At 42.7% G+C, this 19,740-nt stretch overlaps 1 protein-coding gene across 1 annotated transcript in view; it reads right to left on the bottom strand.

Annotated features, from left to right (window-relative positions):
- Positions 1–17,799, bottom strand: part of STT3B (STT3 oligosaccharyltransferase complex catalytic subunit B) — a 51,595-nt gene extending 33,796 nt beyond the window's left edge. Inside the window, exon 1 of the mRNA XM_071429425.1 lies at positions 17,270–17,799. Coding sequence (XP_071285526.1) covers positions 17,270–17,784 — 515 coding nt within the window. The 5' untranslated portion in view covers positions 17,785–17,799. The remainder of the gene's footprint in view (positions 1–17,269) is intronic.
- Between the last annotated feature and the right edge of the window lie 1,941 nt (positions 17,800–19,740).

The following is a 19,740-nucleotide window of genomic DNA, read 5'->3' as shown; positions in this document are numbered from 1 at the left end:
TGTGAACATTACAAGCTATAGGAGTAATTCTAGGAGTCAGTTTTTAATGCAAATGTAGATTACAGAATCAATTTGGCCATACAGAATCTAATTAGAGATGGCAAGTGTAGATTCTTGAAAAAGATGGTTGCAGATTGACTCCATATCCGACATATTCTTTGCATCCAAAGGAAGAATACATTCAGCAGCACTTTATGGGAAATCTAATGAGAAACTTCAGTAACTTCCACTGAAACAAAGAAACATATATACGGTATTCCAAATTAAATTTTAAAACACCTGCTTGCCCACAGACTATACTACCAGCACAAGATCCTTCAAGTCTCATTCTGAGCTCTGTATCTGCAAATGAGCAATTAACACACTCAGTTCTGCATAAGGTTTTTAAAATGGAAGTGTAGAACAAATCAATCACATAATGAATTCAAGGCACCAAGGAAGTCTTTCTCATCAGGAAAATTCTTATTTGTGTTGTGTTTATAACCTTGGTAAGTATGTGTGGATATTTAAGCCATTTTCAAATAATCAAGATTAGAACTTTGGAGCAGCAATACCTACAGGAAAAAGTACTTATGACACATAAAGAGCCTTTCCTAGTGCCCACAATCCAAACCTGAGGTGTTAGACCTTACAATAAGACTGAAGAAAACATACACCAAGCTCGACCTCTCTCATGTGTAAGAACCCATGAGATAGAGGGTGGTTTTCTGTTTACCTGAGCCAAAACTGACAACTCTGCAAAATGGAAGAACCACCAGGCAATTTTATTTTAGAAAAACCTCACATTCCTTTCTTTTTTTAACTTACATTCATGTCAGTGGAATGGTTTTATTAGGTCCTAATTCTAATACATACACTATACAATTAACCCTAATTATCACATTATATGTGTATATATAAAGTCCGTATGTGACCACACATCTTTTTTTTCTGGAATTTCTCTGGATAGACACCTACCATGTCTTTATGGGGAAACTGTTATCACTTTGCACACTCAAGCTTCTGTACCTCACCAGACAACAACCACCCAGGGAGTCACGAGCACACTAACTCTACCCCATCTTTCACAAGGGACAGAACAGGTTTGTACAGTTCTTGTGAAACTTGATTGAATGATTGCTAAGACAAGTCCACCAGAAAGAAAAAAATAAAAGCTTTGACTGATGCAGAGTTTAATATCATCCTAATTCTGATGATTTTAGGGGGTTAAATATGCGATTTTTGATTGTTTAGTCTTCACATTTTTATATCAAAATATCTGGATATGTAATTACTCTTAGCATTCTGAGATAATGTCAAGTATTTGTGATGGCTATTGAGACCGTGCTACACTTGGAGAGGCTCAAATGATTTGTAGGGGTTTTGATGCAAGCAAGGCCATTGAAAAGAGAAATACATGTCCTTCAAGCTGACTGTCAATCACAAACCTTAGAAAAAAGAATTGGCAGCTGTACTCCCATTCTGAGTTTCCTCAGGTTCTAAGTTGGCCACGGACCTGTTTCTGATTTCAGATTTCACCCCCTCAGAAAAACGTGGCAAAGGCTCCCTTGTTAAACTAAGCTTAGTAAGAATGATGATGTTACAAAATGGCAGGAAGTTTTGCAGTGATGTGGCCACCTAACTAAAAAAACAATGGAAATTTTCAGTCAAAGGAGGAAGAAATTTCTGTCCCTGGCATCCAGCTGAGAAACAAAACTCCTCCTTTTTGTAATATCTTTAGAATAATCCCTGAAGGTAAACCAGGAGAAAGCCAAGTCAGAAAAAAAGGTGGATGACACAATCAGCACGGCACACATTTTTTCAGGCCCAACACTCAACTAAGCTCAATGGAAATCCCGAAGAATACCAGAATGTTTATAGAATAACCATTAAGAATTACCATTAAGAATATCAGAATGTCCCCAATGTGTTTAAGAAGGATTACAGCCTTCCTACCGCCACTACTTGGCATGGTATTTTCCCTGCCTGCAATAGGATGTTACGCTTAGCAAGTGCTAAAATCAGGAACTGCATGCTGCCAGTAGCTTAATGATAAAAAATTCTACAAGGAGCATACAGGCATTCAGCTTCTTCAGAGAACCCAGGCCACCTCCAGTATTTTTGCTAAAAAACTGTGAGCTTTTGAGAGCACTCCATGATCACAATTTGTATTTTTTCACACAATATATCACCATCTGAAACCACGATATGCTTCCCATCACCACTGTAGTGGGCGTATATCTGTCTACAACTTCAGACACTTCCCCTGATGCCTATTAGGTTTTTTATTACTTTTTCTCTGTCTTGCTTTTGAACTATTTCATATCTCAAGGCAAATTATTATGAAAAGCATTGGTTTTATCAATATTAAAAGGCATACTTTGCCAGCGAATTCTGCCATTCATAACATGTAACAACATTTTAGACCTAAGAAGAAAGTGATGTTGACTTTTTCTTGGGACAGTCAAAATTCCCAAGAGGTTTCAAAGACAAGATAGAAACAAAGTAATTTGAAATTTTTACAGGAAAAAATGGAATGCCTGTTTTCTTTTTTATGGATGGACATACACTTTACCCCATATACCACGTACAACTGGCATCCAAATGGATGACAATGTTGGTTCTGTACCTTTTGACAGCATCAGCTTCTTGAGAGGCATCAATTCTCTCCTCAATACAGTATTAACGACCACAAACTCAAAAAACCCTATAGTGCTATGTTTGTTTCTTTCTAAATGCTCTTGGACTACTCTGTGACACAATATGCCTCGTATGCTGCAACTGTGAAAGCTTTGCACCAAATTCAAGAATATGTTCAAGAAGGTGTTTTTCCAGATCAAATTTGTGCTGTACTTGTTTTAAAAAGGATGGAAACAGCTTAACTCCAAGGTCTTCTAAGTTAGAGACTGATACATGAGGATCTGCTTGGCAGGAAGGAATTAAGAGGCTATTAGCTGAACAACATATTTTAAGAGCAAAATATCCTTTCTGTAAAAAAATCTGGTACTAAAAATCAGTGAGGTGAACTTCTCGTGAGTGCTTCATGAGAAGTAACAGGGAACAGAGGACAGCTAGCTCCAAGTCACTTTTTTCACTGTCTCCTAGTATAGAAAAGCAACCTGTAACACCTAAATAACTACGCTGGACTCCTATTAAACTGATCTCAAAAACACCTGCTATCTTGTAGCAAGATCTAGTATGTGTGCAGAAGTGAATAGCAACTTTTGTAATAGTCTGAAATAAAGAGTACAAAAAAGGAAATTTACTGCTCATTGCAGGTGTTTTAATTATATTTTAACTTCTTGGAAGTATGGGGCACAGCCTTCATCTCTATTACATAATAAAGTCACTATATGCTGCAATGCTGTGGCAATCAAGAAAGTACCAGCTACACCCAAAATGCATTTGAACCAACTTCACTTCCCATTAAGTGAAATGTAAGAAATCAGTCTGGATGCAAGATGGCCTAGCAGACTGCTTCTACCCTGTAAAATACAAGACATGGTAAAAAGTAAACAGGACCCTTAGAAAGGCTCCAGATCCCTCACATCACAGATGATATTTAAGCACTGACAATCTTATTTCTGGCAGAACATTTAAACAGCTAGAGCATCACAGAAGAGCTTTAGCAGAAATTATTTTGTACAACCCTCAATTGTCAAGAGTCTGTTACTTGAACTTTGTAACATGACAAAGGGTAAATCCAGGCAGATTCAGACATTAGACATCAAAACACTCTGTACGAATTATGGCAACATAAGGTTCTTTAGCTCATAAGAATTAGAAGTAGCTATAGTGTTGTGGCTGCACATCTAAGTCAATTTAGCAAGTTAAAATAAGGTAGCTTCTCATCCAAAAATCCTTACATATTTGCTCTTTAGTACATTTCTTAATGCATCTGCTATTCTTCATCCTGCATCTAGGTCAGTCTACCTTGCCTTAATTCTCTGACTATACTTTCTTTCCATTGGTCTCTCTGTAGGTAGATCATGTTTAGTCCAAGAATCTGGATCTCTCATAGTGCAGCTGTTGAACTCCATCTGTTGCTCTATTGACTTACTGACTCTTTAGTACAATAACTGCTGAGAAAATAAAAACTGTTTCAGAGTGGATAATACAAAGCATCATCAGAGCAGAACAGACAGAGTCTAACTTGAAGAATTTCTGTCCTGTGATTAACACCAGGTTGAAGACCTAATTTTATCTAACTTGAATATGTCTGCTCAAATTCTGCTTAACCCTTCAGTAACCTGGCATAAATAGACACAAACATTGCATTCCCAAGAACTGTAGAACCAATCAGACAATTTTCACCTGTGGGTATGTATGTATATAGATAGAACTACCTGCAGAACAAACCAAACAATACACACAGGGTTTACAGGAACCTAGCAACAGATCTAATTATGCCCTAAACAAAAAAAGCTGAAAAGAAAAACACATGAATAAAGCCCACAGTGGAATGGCATAAGGGTAAAAAAAAAAAAAGTATTCCCAACTCTAGGTTGCCTTGTACTAAATTATACATGCAAATTTAGCTGTGGCAGTTACCCTTCAACTAACCTTTGCTAGCTAAAAGGAGTGCAGAAGTGCTCCTAATCCGCTTCTGTCTGCAAATCGGACAAATTAGCTCAAATCACAGCTAAAAAGCAAACCACTCTAAAGACGCCATAAAAGACAACAGAAAATGCTTCTATAACTGCATCAGCAACAAAGGCAGGGCTAAGGAGAAACTCCAGGCTTTGCTGGCTGTGGAAGGAAACAGTGACAAAGGATGAAGTATCTAATGGTTCTTTGCCTCTGTCTTTTACAGTAAGACCAGCTGTTGTTTGAGTACCCAGCGCCCTGAGCTGGAAGACTGGGATGAGCAGCAGAGTGAAGTCCCCATACTCCAAGGGAAAATTGTCAGCAACCACTCAAACACACACAAAGCTGTTTGGGGTCCACCCAAAGGTACTGAGGGAGCTGGCAGAAGTGTTCACTAAGCTATTTTCAATCACTTCCCAGCAGTCCTGACTATCCAGAGAGATCCCACTAGACCAAAGTCAGCAAATGTGATGTCCACCCTACAAGAAGGGTGTGAAGGAGGATCCAGGAAACTCCAGGCCTGTCAACCTCACCTTGGTGCCAGGGAAGGTTATGGAGCAGATCATCTTCATACAGGACAACCAGCATCAGGCCCATTCAGGATGGGTTTATGAGGGGCAGGTACCTCTTGACCAACCTGATCTCCTCCTGTGACAAGGTGACACTTAGTGGATGAGGGAAAGACTGTGGATGTTGTTTTTCTAGACTTTACTGCAGCCTTTGACAAGATTCCCATTGCATTCTGGAGAAATTGGCTGCTCATGGCTTAGACAGGTACACTCTTTGCTGGATGGCCAAGCCTGAAGAGTGGTGGTGGATGGAGTTACATCCAGTTGGCAGCTGGTCACAAATGGTGTTCCCCAGGGATCAGTGTTTGGGCCAGGCCAGTTTAATTTGTTTATCAGTGATCTGGATGAGGGATCAAGTGCACCCTCAGTCAGTTTGCAGATGTTGGGTGGGAGTGTTGATCTGCTGCATGGTGGGAAGGCTCTGCAGAGGGATCTGGACAGGCTGGAATGATGGGCCAAGGCCACTTATATGAGGTTCAACAAGGTGAAGTGCTGGGTCCCGCACTTGGATCACAGAAACCCCACTGAACACTGCAGGCTTGGAGAAGAGTGGCTGGAAAGCCAAACTGCAGAAAAGGACCTGGTTCAACAGCAGCAAACATGAGCCAGTCTGTGCCCAGCTGGCCAAGAAGGCCCATGGCATCCTGGCCTGTCTCAGCAGTAGTGTGGCCAGCAGGACCAGGGCAGTGATTGTCACCCTGTGCTCGGCACTGGTGAAGCCACACCTCAAATCCTATGTTCAGTTTTGGGACAAAAAAGAACACTGATGTGCTGAAGCGAGTCCAGAGAAGGGCAGTGAAGCTGGTGAAGAGCCTGGAGCACAAGTCCTGTGAGGATCAGCTGAAAGAGCTGGGTTTGTTCAGCCTGGAGAAAAAGAGGCTTATGGAGAACCTTATCACTCTCTGCAACCACTGAAAAGAGGTTGTAGCCAGGTGGGGTCAGCCTCTTCTCCCAGGTAACAAGTAAGATGACAAGAAGAAACACCAAGTTGCACTAGAGGAGATTTACACTAGCTATTTGGAAAAATTTCTTCACTGAAAGGATTGTTAAGCATTGGAACATGCTGCCCAGGAAGTGGTTGACTCACCAACCCTTGAAGTTTTTAAAAGAGGTGAGACATGCTAGTGCTGGGTTAATGGTTGGATCCATTGCTCAAAGAGGTCTTTTTCAACCTAAATGATTTTATGACCCTGACTATTTTAACTGAATTTATTCTGAAGCAGATGAAAAGTATCCACATCTATTAATACAGTCCAACAGAAGGGATGATGTCCCCTAGCTAAGGGCAAAAAGAGTTCCAGATGCTTGCAAAGTGACTGTATATTCTCACACTGGAGCAAATCAGTGTGGGAATAGGATGTCACCAATAAAATAAACAAAGACCAGGAAAGTAGCTGAAAACTGAAAGTTGCCTTTATCCTTCCTCATAACTCACAGAGTGGAGTTTATCTTTCTAACCATATTTTGCATTCAGATACTTTCAGTGTCTGATTTCGTCTCAAGTAAGTCTGGCAAGCAGAATTTAAAATGAGTTATGAACTACTTCTATTTTGTATCTTTCATACTGCTTCAAGTAAGTCCAAATTACAAAGAAACCCAAAGTTTTAGCTGAATTTAATGTAACCTGTTAAGAATTGTACTTTATGGTTACCAGTATTCTTTAAAGACTATGCACAGGAAACACAAGTGTAAAAACAAAATGTTATTTGCTTTTTAGGTATTCTCACAGAAATGCTAAAGATTAAGTATACTGTGATGACTGCAGTACTCAGGATTTAAGACAGTATTTATAATTAATATTAAATTCCTGCCATGTACAATGTGAAATTGAAGTTACATGCTCATTTTCTCATTACGTGATAAAACTTCTAGTATTGCTCAGTCTACTCTACTGTAGATATTGAGCTATTTCACTGTGCTTCTCTGTCATTTCACTAAAATCCCATGAATGCTTAGAAATGACCTTAAAATGTGAAGGTGGGAGAACACTTCAACCATGAGCTAAGCTTGATATTACACACATATGCTTTGAAGCTGTCACAAATGTTAGTACAGAAATATTCAGAGACTACACCCACCATTGCCTCCTCTATCCTATGTCCAAGAACATGCCCTTTCAAAAGCAAACCACCTCTTTGACCAGCCAGCTACACTGGTATATACAGTTTGGTAGCTACAGCCCCTCTGTCTTAGAACATTAAAAGGATGAGTTTCATTTCCAAAGCCATTTTATTAAATCAAAGTGCATCCTTTTGCTGCTGCCCCACTGTGACATAAAATGAATGTGTGGCTGCCCATGAAAATGGGGAAAGGAGGAGGCTAAAGCAAGAGGTTCAGTTTCAATTCAGGTGGGGTTCAAAAGTCATGTACTCCAAGAGTATGTGAGAGTGGTTGGGAAGGACCTGGGGGAAGTTCTCAAGGGACAGTTCTTAGGTCACATAACCCTAAATCTTCTCTCTTCTTGCTCTCCAAACATGAATTAAGCTGGTCTGTTCCAGGACCTTTCATGCTTCAATCCCCACCAGACCATATGCCCTCTCAAACCCCTCTCCACAAATGCGCTGTTCTGTGGCTTTTTCTTCTTGAAGGTAGCCCTGAAAGAAGACAGCAGATGGCACCATGTGGAACACACTCTCACAAAGCAAAACTATGATGTGCATAGCTAAGAATGTTTTGTTGAAAGCAGAGCGCAATGGAAGCATAAAGAAAAAAGAACCCTGAAGATGACTTACAAAAGCAAAAGCCAGAAAATAAAATTCAGTGATGGAACAATTACAAGCATGACACATTTCACACAAAACACATAATCCAAGATTGTGCCTAGCAAAAACTGGGCTTTATTGTGGGAGAGTGGGGCTATTGTTGGTGAAGTAAAGGTGGAATACAAAATTAAAATACTAAAATTTCCTTGGCTCCCATTTAGCCATAGGAAAATAATTACAGTTGTCATTACTAGCTGACCTGAGACATCACAAATTAAGATACTGTTGCTAATGTTTAAGGTAGTCTCTCCAGTGTCAAGATCCATTTTCTATTTGGCAAATGAAAGATTAAAACTGTTACAGAGCAAAATTGATTGTGAGACACATGCGATAGCTTTTCAACTGTTACTTCACACATCTGACAATAGATGAATCATTCTAGTCACCTGAGTAAGAAAAAGTCAAAACACAGTAGCATTACCCAGCTTCTTGGAAAACTCAAACACTGCACTGGCTCTAATGACTTTCATTCTACAACAGTGAGTCAAGGAGACATCCATTTACTGTCATTGTTACCATTGATACAATGCCAAAGCTCCAATTTTGTTTTGCTGACTTTCTAAATCAGAAGAATTGCAACTTTAAGGCATTTTATCTATTACCAGAGAAAGAATTAAAGCTGTTTTAAAGACCTTTAATACCCAAATCATCAAATACTTCAACCATGAAGATGAAATCACCTTTTTCCAAGATAAATGTTTCAAAAATATTTATGAAATTTTAAGTTATTTAACTGAACTTCCAAATGCTATTTGGGCTAAGTTTAGGACAAGGAATTAGCACATTCAATGTATCCAATAGACTGTGGATAGATGATAGATAGATAGATAGATAGATAGATAGATAGATAGATAGATAGAAGTAAAGTTAGGTAAGTACTCAGGACAGGAAAGCTTGTTTTGTTATGTTTTGCTTCTGCATCACTCTATTTTCAAATCCTCTGGCTATAGCACACACATTCTTTTAAATGTGTTCCTCTCAATCAGCTGCATCCTCTAAGAGGTACTTTCCATGCCTAGACTTTCTTAAGGTATCAATCTATTGTGAAGATAGGAATAAAAAAAAAATAAAATCACTTCTTGAATTTAAAAAAGTTGGCTATCATTTATAGCATAGTAATTGTAAAAAAGAGAATACAGAGATTGAAAAAATAAAGAAATGAAAACATGTAGTTACCTGTGCTAGAACAGTTTAAAATTATACAATTACATGTTATTTCTCCCTTCTGCAAAATCCATATTAAACCAACAGGACACAGAGTGCCCATCCATACAGTGAGCCACTATTTTAAACAAATGTAAATAATACTTTGTAAAACAGTCTGAAGGAAAATAGATATCCCACTAAGAAAACCATCAAAAATAATAATCAAGCCAAACTCACGTCCTCCATTGCAATGTAGTTTCCCAAAGAGTTTGTTTGTTTAAGTGAGGGAAGTTTTGAAAAGGTGTTTTGCAATTCCTCATGGATTATCAGCTGAAGAGAACTTGAACATGCTCTTTTACCTAACAAACTAACATAACCCATCATTTGACTGCCACAGAAAATTATATGATAAGTATTGTAACGCCTGGAAGATATTATCATTTACAGTTATTTATGTTAGATGGGCTCTGAAAAAGTAACATTTGATACTGGACTCGGGTCCCCCACAGCAGAGAGACATTTTAAATACCATTTCCTGCTCTTAAAGCACTCATGTACAAATACTCAGTTATTCCTTGTTTAAAACAGACCATTTCTTTTTCTAAAGTGCAGAAATATTGCCTCACATAATAGCAAGCACTTTTGAAGTATAGCAAGTATTTAATTCTCTAAAATGCCAAAGGAGCTTTTACTCAGGGAAAGCAGCAGTAAGTTGGGAAATACAGAAGCTGATCTATTTTATTCGTATCTATATCCTTAAATTCATTCCCCAGGCTGCTTCAACTTATGTAAGGTGTGGTGCAGCATTAGGGTCAATTTCACGGTAGCCCTCCAGCCCAGACCTAGCAGTTCCCCACATTATTATAAACACCTCCGTTTGGTGCCCAGCAACAGCTCAGATGAAGACCACAAGCTCTGCTCAACTATGTGGCCGGAAATGCACTCTCTGTGCTGGACAAACTATAAAAAGGCTAGAGCAATACATATCCTAAGTTCACTTGGCTCTCCAAGCAAGTAGTGAGACTGAGGGCTCCAAGAAGTTTTGCTAAAGGAGTTAATAATAATAAAAACATTGTCACACATCCTGCTACGGGGTGCAGGCTCCACAGGCCCCAAAAGTAGCAGCTTTAACAGCTTTCCTAAGTAGAAAGGAGCCCTCAGGAGTAGCCCTAAATGTCAATACAAATGTACCTCAAAGGGCTTTCAAGAATGGAATTTTCAAAAATTCAGGAAGAAACTCTGCAATACATGCACAGTTAGACATTAAATGGAAAATAACCTGACTAAATTAGAGGAGATTCTTGTGGAACAGCAAAGACACCTCCCTAAACATAGTGTCCCCTCAATCCATTAAAAACTTAGTTCCTACAGGATTTTGAATTTTGTTGCTAAATATACTAGCCAAAATTTTTATTCTCTCCTTCCCCCGCCAGTTCAACATACGACAGGTTCAAAAACATGAGTATTAGGATTACAGGCTGCCAGAACTAGAGACTATTAGAGAGAGTTATGATAGGAAGCAAAGCTACCCTTTATAAAACACTCTAACCCTACGTAATTAAATCAAATTTCTGTTTTAAAAACTGATCATATTAAGCTGTTCAAATAATAGGATATCTGCCAAAAAAAAAGTCCATTCAAGGATTTTAATTGTAGCATTTGCTATAGTTAGTCAAGTGTTTGTGAGTGTTTGCTGAAGACCATTCAAAAACAAATCATGGCATTAAAAACTTAACTTGATGGTTCAGTTGACCCAGCCTACATAAAACATTTGGATATGTTTTCTTTTTCATGTTTCATTCTGCTATCCATAAATCCATAAACGGGTCAACACTTTGCAAGCGTTCTATCTCACCTCGTATGTTTTCCACAAGAAGTCTGCAGGGAGTCTCTGCACGTTTTATGAACACTGCCCCTCCTACCTATCATGCATAAGCCCATTACTGCACCCACATGAAATCTGATGAGGTGCTCACCCCAATTACAAGTAGTGCAAGTGAGGAGAGGAGCACTACTCCTCTGTAAAGATGGTAGTAGACAATAGTAGATACAGAGCAGGGATTTGATTCTCGCATGACTGCTATTTTATGAGGCCACACAGTGAATTGCTTTTCAGCTGCATCACTCCAACTGAACAAATCTAGCCTGAGGTCTCCCCACTCACAAAGCAGTTTCTGCTATGCCTTCAACTCTGTCCAATGTTCTTTTACCGAATTATCCTCCTTCCCTTACATTTCTAATATTTACCTATTTTTGCAATTTCTCAAGCAGTAGAGAAGTCCAGTACAGTCAAGTGCACATCATCTTGACTTTACCACCATATCAACCTTACAGAAAAATTTACTTTTCAAAGCAGCTCCCTCCAAGTAGGTCAACAATACCTTATAAGGGAGAGACCCCAAAAGCCAGGCTAACCTGTGCTAACAGTTTCTCAGCCCACGCCACACTGCAATAGAAGTGGTCAAAAAGATGCCTGATTTGGATCTTCTTCATTAAAGGGTAGGTGGTGGTGCAGTGGCAAAGCCTGGAAGACTATTCCCACATGAAAATCTCTAACCTTTCCCTTCATGAGCACACAGTCCCCACTGAATCAGATCTGGACTCTATGCTAGAATAATTTTCCTACTATAATAAAATGGCAGAAACGAGTTTGAGTTACCTGAAATTCTGTTAAAATTATTAGTATTACTAGAGTATAAAAATTAATTTCAAATGTTAACAGTAACTATAATACTAAAAACTATATTTCAATAAAATAGAAATATAATACTTCTCACTTCACAGAATCAAAACACTTGTGAATGAAGAACATGTAGTAAGTTCTTAATATGAATCTCATGAAATTTGCAACATCTCAAAATTAATTCAAAGTGATTATATTCAAACTGAATTGGAATCAAATTCTTTCCTGAGGTCTGGAAGTTGTCTAAGATTACAAACAAAAGGAATTGTTTTGGGAAAAAACCCTGAAGTCTGTGAGAAATGTTTCCTAAAGAGATCACATTTATGTACTTCACTTGAACAGGACTGTGTACTGGGTTGAAAGGCTCCAGAAAGACAGATCCAGTTTGGAGACCAAAGTGCCTGTCAACTCTCAAGAATTCTTTTAGTACACAATCTGATATTTTCCCAGCAAGAGGCACTAGCAGGGAAGCTAGTGGCCAGATGAATTACCTGGGTGGGCAGTGGTAATTGGTATTATTGACACTATCCTCTTTACGCAATTTTTTCTCTTCTCCTTATGAACACCAACTTAACATGCTCTTATTCACTTCTTCTTTCATCACCTGCTACTCCAGTGTCTCAATCTGCTCTGGTTTTATTTGTATGTGCCTTCCCTCTGTCACTCAGTCCCAGTTTATCCCCTAATATCAGTCACTATTTACATTCCCTCCTGATGTTCATATTCTTCCTCAAAAATATGAGATTAAACGGTAATATAAAACCTGGTGGCAAACCAGCTCAGGAAATAAAATGCTATAGCATTTCAACAATTTACCTCACTGAATTTACTATGACTGCTTTGGAGCAAGCAAGAAGAAGAAAACCAGACTGCACACTGGGCAACAGAGGAGAACTACTCCAGAAGTCAACTATCAAATCATGTAACTACAACACAAACCCACAATCACCAGTGACTGATCAAATTCCATACACCACTTTTTCTGTTCACTTCAGTCACACTTTGAATTTTAAGGAAGGTTTCATGTCATAGATGCTAAATTATGTTTTCATTAATGAAACAAGTTTACAACAGCTCAAGGATCCATCTGGCAAACATGATTGATTTGAACGTAGCAAAACCTGTATATTTGACTGCATCTGACTGAGATAAAAATCTCAACTTCCTTTAACTTGCCTGTCTCTGAAACTCAAGCAATGCCACTGACCTTAGGTTTATTTTCACCAGTTAATCCCCATTCACCAAACCCCACTAACAGTAGATAATGGTATCAACGATGAGAAAGTGGATTGCTATTATATCTATAAGCCATATTTGCTACCAGGACAATTATGTTACCTCAGAGCAAGGTACAATGGCCACCCCTGATGGCAGGTAAAAAGATGGTGGAGAGATCAATGCTGCAGGTCTGGAAGAGCCCAAAACTGTGTATGAGATTGTGGTAGCACTCTTCATTACCAGGAGCTGGCAGGGATGTAGAAGGCAACATTCCCAGCAGGAGAAGGTAGGCAAAGGGAACTGACAAAGCTTGCACTCACTGGTGCATCACCCTGCATATGCAAAGTGGTAGGAAGAGGGTCTCATGCTCACACATATGAGCTTTGGTATTCCAGCCTAAGAAAGCTTTCACTAAGGTAACTGGTATTAATCTGGCTTTTAGCAAGATGTTAAAATTCTCAGGGGAAAGAGAAGTTTGATCTCCTGTCATGGGATATGATTAATGATTCAGATACAGTTCTCACACGTGTGACTTAATGGTAAGAACTGTACAAACACAATGAATGTACTATTTTGACAGTACTCCCTGAAGACTACTGATGTACCAGAAGTTATCATCATTTTACTTGCTAGCAGTATCAGAATGCAACAGTCTTGCTATATATATATATATATCTATCTTATATGTATACATACGCACACATACAGATTATTTTTTATACATATACACACACACACACACACATATATATATATATGATGCAAGCAGCCAAAAGAAATAGCATATGGACATGCTGGAGCTGTACTTCAGAAAACCAGTGCATAGAAAGTAGCCTCTGTTCAAGGGCTCCATGATTTTGGTTGCCTTGGTTCTGCAGCCAGGTTGACATTTAAGGCAACATCTGACAGTAAGAATGCTCTCACTTGACAACTGAGTTAAATCTGCTGCTGTACTTTCATGTGCAGCTTTCACTCTGCACTTGTGTGTACACAGCACCAAAATTAAGCTCTTGATCCACCCAGATGCCAAACCAGCCAAGAGATGAACCAGATTTCAGACATGAAATCTGTCCATTTCAATGTACCATGACTATCCATGTTTCAAGTTCTTGGCCTTAGAATGAAATCCTGGAATTAAATGCTGGAGGCCTGTCAATGGCACATCTTAATGAGCTGCCTGACTTCACATATCAGCTCACCTGACCTAGAAGCTGCCAAGAAGTACACACATTTCTCAAAGTCTCTGGACCAGCTCAAGTATGGAAAATAAACATGACATGAGAAATAAATCAAAAAGTGAAAATACTGCACAAAATAGGTAGTCAGTGTGAAAAAAACCCCAGTAAACTGAGTCATAATGTACAGGTCACAAGTTTTTAAGTGACAGCGTGGTGACCTCAAAATACCAGTTTGGTTTTACCTTGCCCTGGCATTGTATTTCAATGGAGATCAAAAATCAAACACCGTCCTCCCTCTACTGCCTTGGCCTATCGTACTACATTTGGGTCACTTCTGGAAGAAATGCCAACACAAGTGAGTCTCAGCAGCTGATTTTACAAAAGCAGTAAATCTCCTTTCTATGCCAAATCAAAACCAAATTTTACTGTCAGAAAAGCGGGTCAAAAGGGATGTTAGGAAAAAAAAATAAGTGCTATTTGATTCAATTGATATGTAGAAACCCCAAGGCAATTCTGCCTTTCTTCCCACCCTTGGTGGTTGCATATGTCCATACCAGGAAACTGGATTCCTAAGTAAATGGGAAAGCTTTCTACACCTTAGAGGCAATGATATTTTTCAATTCAAAAGAATAAGTGATTTGTCTAATGCTCCTCGTTTTATCAGATATACCTCCGTTTCCTCTCTGGAGCACAAAACAAATACTAGAGAATTGGTGACTTAACAACACACTGCAAGATATCCTACGCAAACTTGACAGGAAAAGCCAAAAGAATTGAGAAAAATATCAAACTGTTTCACAGCAAAGTCTACAGCCACTGTCCTGAAAAAAAAATCCAGTTTACCTGGAGAAGCTGCTAAAGAAGTGGTTTAAAAAAATTAGAAACAAAACACTGCTACTGGTCTTTTCATAAGCTCGTTTCCCATATTACATTCAGACTTGTAAGACCCTTGCAACTGTGAAAAACCATTCCCATCTAGCTACTCCACACTGTTTAAGAGAGCAACATCATTTTTTACTCTTTCCAACAATTTTGCTGCTGCAATAGAGAAAGTCCTTTGTTTTCACTCAGTTTCTACCATTTTAGGTCTCTTTTCTACTAATTAACTTAAGTGCATTTGCCTCTACCATTTCTGGCATGCAGCAACACGACACTGGCATGATTCTTGACATTTCAACTGCTTCTCACAGACCTGCATTAAAATCAACGAGTTTTGTCAACTTCATCTATTCCCTAATTAACAAGGGTACATCCAGCAGCACAGGCAGCAATGCCTTCTGTTTGTGTACTCAGGAAGATGACTTTGCATCAATTTACACGTTGCTTTAAACAGGAGTTTATCTTTACAGCTAGATCATTACTATGAACTTAACTCCCATAGCACCATTTTAGTGTCCTTCAGGGCTTAGTAAGAAGTTACGCAACTCAACACTGTAAAATTTTCGTTTATCCAACAAGGATGAGTCTTGATTATAAAAATTAGATAAAACTGGCACAAAAATGTAGGTTGCATGCCTAAAAGTTTCCTCCATAATAGACATGAAAGCCTTTATGCTTAAATTTAGATTAGAAGGTAACTACTTCACAGGATACAAACTCAGGTTCATAGTCTCACTGTAGATGTGTTTTAACTACGCTCCCCCTCATTCTTAACTTTATTAATTGGAAGTCTGCACTTCTTCCATTCATTTGTGTCTGCAGAAAAACACTTAAATCATGGGCAATTACTTGACATTTTGAAGATATTTTGAGATACTTGGCTTTCACATCACAAAGGTTTATTACTTCACACAGCATTTAAAAACAAAGCCATTCCTTGTTCCCTATCCACTATTCTGAGCCACGATTTGTGAATGGATTACATTTGCGTGTGGGGGGGATAGAAGTGAGGGGGGAAAAGCCAACTAGAAAAGAGGAAGTTGTGCTTTTGAAAGTATCAAAGTGGAATGCGTGCTTTGCAGAGAAGTACAATTTCAGCAACAATTTTAGGTGAAATCTAACACAGCATATCTAGCGTGCATTTCAAAATGAAGCATCTCCTTCCTTCGTGCAATTAACAGTGAGAACCAAGACATAAAATTTTAAATTAAAATCTGATAATTCACTATTCTAAAGTCATCTGCCACTTACCCTACTTAAAGTTCTAAAAACCCCACGGATTCCCAGGATGAAGTAACCAGTAATACAAAAATTCATTGTCACGTTTTTGCATTACAACAACCCTGCCCCACAAGTCTTGCCATCCTTTCACTTCGCCTTGCTGCAAGGAACGAGTGCAGCATTTCTTCATCTCATCCATAAAATGGTTTCGGTCCCCTCCAAGAGGGAAAAAGAACAGACGGCTTCTACAGGAGGGAAAGCAATCTTTGGAAAAATCAAGATGTGTGGGAAACAGCAAAAGTCCTTGGGCTCAGAAACGCAGCTTCGAAACACCTGGCAGTAAATCAATGTCACCCATTTCGCTGTAATCCCTCAAGTCACTTTTATGAAGATTACTTCCTGCAGCGCATTCCTCGCCCTGCTCCCTCCCCGGCCGACAAGGACCCCAGTAAAGACCACTCCGGGAAGCCGCACCGCGCACACGGCACCGGCGCCGCGACAGCGGGACCCGGACCGGGGCGCGGGTCACGCCTCGCACAACTGTTTCGCTACCAGCCCTGACTCCGGCCCCACTCCCGATTCCCTGCCAGCGCCACAACTTTCTTTCCCCGTGCCCCTCGGAGAGTCCTGCCGCAACTCCGAGGGATGCGGGGGAACTGCCGCCGCCCCGTTCCCGAGGTCTCCGCCGTAGGGGACACCCCAGCGCCGGCACCGCCGCTCGCTCCCGGCGCTTCCCTTCTCCCGCGCCGCGGTGGCGACCCCTCACGCTCCCTCCGACCTGCCACAGCGTGTCCCGTCCGCACCGCCTCCCTCTCTCTCCCCCTGCCTCCCTCCTCGGCTCCCGGGGCGGCCGCGGCTGCCGGCTCCCTCCGGGGAACAGCCAGGGGCGCAACTTCGCGGAGTGGCGGAGCAGGGGGCGGGCGGCGGGGCCCTCCCGCCGTCCCCGCGGCCAGGGCGCAGGGAACCCGCGGGTCTCCCCCGCCGCGGCTCATGGCGCGGTGCTTTCCCGCCTCCCCGTCCCGCCCGGCGGCGGCGGCGGCGACTGACCAGGGGTCGAACTCGTGGATGATGCTCTCGAAGCGGATGACGGCGAAGAGCCGGGAGCTGAATCCAGCCAGCCAGGCCAGGAAGAGGATGGTGAAGGAGAGCAGGGACTGCCAGCCCGCCGGCTGCGACAGGCCCCCCGACAGGCCGCCGCCCGCCCCGGCGCGGCTGTGGAGCGGCGCCGCGGAGTTGGCGGCGGGTCTGTGCTTGTGGTCGGGGGCCGAGTGCTCCGCCATGTTGTACCCGGGGCTCCCTCGCAGCCTCTCCCTCCGCCCGGCGCGTGCGGGGAGGAGGAGGCGGAGGAGGGGAGAGGAGGGAGGAAGGGCAGGGGGCGGGGGGCTCGGCAAGGGGCGGGGCGGAGCCCGCCCGCTCTTGCTCGGCGCTCCTCGCTGACTCCCCGCCGCCTCCTGGCGCACCCGGGCTCTGCCGCTGCCTCCTCCTCCCGCCGCCGCCGTCACCGTCCCCCGGCGCGGGGGGGAGCACGGCGTGGCGCGCGCCAGCCCGGGGGGCGGGGCCATCGACAGGGCGGGGGCGGGGTCAAGGAGCAGGAGGGGCGGGGCTGGAGACGGCCCGGGGCGCGCGCGCGGCTCCGAGAGGCAGCGCCGGGGTGGGGAGGGAGCTCCGCCAGCAGGGGGCTGCGGACGGGACCCGGGCGGGAGGGACAGGGGCGGATCGCGGCTCCTGTTCTCCCTTCTTCCCGAGCGGGCCGTTTGACATTGCCGCCCCTCCGGAGTGGGAGGAGCTACCGGGGGAGGGCGGGGCTCCCAGGAGAAGGCGAGGGGGCGGGACCGATCCCCTCGGGTAGCGCCCTCCTAACAGGAACTCCGGTGACGGCCTGTCACGGAGCGACAGGTATTTAAAAGGGGCGGGTCATTCCCGAGTAGCCAATCGGAGCGGCACGGCCCCGCGCGCAGGGGGGACGTCTCCCCCGGTGCCAGCCGTTGGGGAAGTTGAGTGGCAGTCATTTCGCCCAATCGGAGCGCGGCGTGCGAGTCACGTGGGCGCCCCCGGCGCCGTGCCAGGGCGCTGCGGTGCGTGTGGGCCGGCGGGTGGCGTCGCTCCCGGCGTGCTCTGGAGCGGCTCGGAGCGGAGCATGGCGGGAATTATAGTCCGCCCGTGCGGGGGCGCGGCGAGCCCCGGTAACTCCGTTTGCTAGGAATGTTGATTTGTCCCGGTGGAAACTGCGATGGCTGGCGCTGAGGGATGTGGGACAGCTTCGCCCTCATGCAGTTGAGAGGACATGCAGTTGCCTTAGGGCAAGGTCAGGGAGAGCCCTGCGTCTGCCACTTGCCTCAGCTGGGAGCATTTTAATGGAATCCATCAGTGCATTAGGTTGGAAGAGACCATGGAGGTCATCGTGTCCAACCTATGGCCGAACACCACCATGTCAACTCGACCATGGCCCTAAGAGCCAGATCTAGTCTTTCCTAAACAGTTTCCATTCCAGGGATGATGACTCTACCACCTCGGTCAGGCACAGTGACCAGCAAATGGATGCCTTGTCTTTTTTGGGAGGGTGGGATTGTTTGGGTTTTTTAAATTGTCTTTTAGCAGTTTTCCCATTGAAATGCTATTTGGGAGCCTTTGTAACTCCCTCAAATGTTTTGCAAAACTTGTGGCTATAAGGAGAAGGTGGAGAAAACTTTGGGTTGCACATGCCTCATCAGCGTGGGGCATGCTGGCCTTTTTTTGACCCTGAGATGGCAGGGGACAGCCAGCCTGCTTTTAGAAAAAGTATGATATTAAACACAGGCAGAATAAAAGAGCACACGGCTCTTTGCACTGATCACACGAACAACATATGTTTTATGGTTTTTATGCAGGGCTTCAGTTTTGAAATTAAATAGCTCATGTTTGTTGTCTGAGGTCTGGGCATTCCCTTTGATGCACAAATGTGGCTCTTCAAAGGTCCTGAAGACTTGCAGTTCAATTTCACCAGTATGGATGGGGACCATCCTGGGTCTTAGTTGACTGATACAATTCTAATTAGTCCTTGCTGTTGTTTCTAGCTTTATTTTGTTTGGCAGAGGAAGGAAACAGTATGTTTCTTTCTATGCACAGTGGAAACCTTTTTATTACAGAGTCCTAGAATGGTTTGGGTTGGAAGGGACCTTAAAGATTATTTACTTCCAACCTCCCTTCTATGAACAGAAGCATCTTCCACTAGACTAGGTTACTCAAAGCCTCATCCAGCCTGGCCTTGAACATTTGGGTCATCCTTCAGCTTCTCTGGGCAACCTGTTCCAGTGGTTCACCACCCTCACAGTAAAGAATTTCTTTCTAACATCCAATCTAGACCTACTTCCTCTCGGTTTAAAGCAATTCCCTCTTGTCCTCTCACTACCTGCCCTTGTAAAAAGTCCCTCTCCAGCTCTCTTCTAGGGCCCTTTTAGGTACAGGGAGGTGCTCTGAGGTCTCCCTGGAGACTCCTCTCCTCCAGGCTGAAAAGCCCCAACTCTCTCAGCCTGTCTTCA

Source organism: Agelaius tricolor, unplaced genomic scaffold, assembly GCF_023055355.1.
Source record: "Agelaius tricolor isolate 1412-34295 unplaced genomic scaffold, bAgeTri1.0.p SCAF_6, whole genome shotgun sequence".
Classification (NCBI taxonomy): Eukaryota; Metazoa; Chordata; class Aves; order Passeriformes; family Icteridae; genus Agelaius; species Agelaius tricolor.
This window is presented reverse-complemented; position numbering and strand designations above follow the sequence as displayed.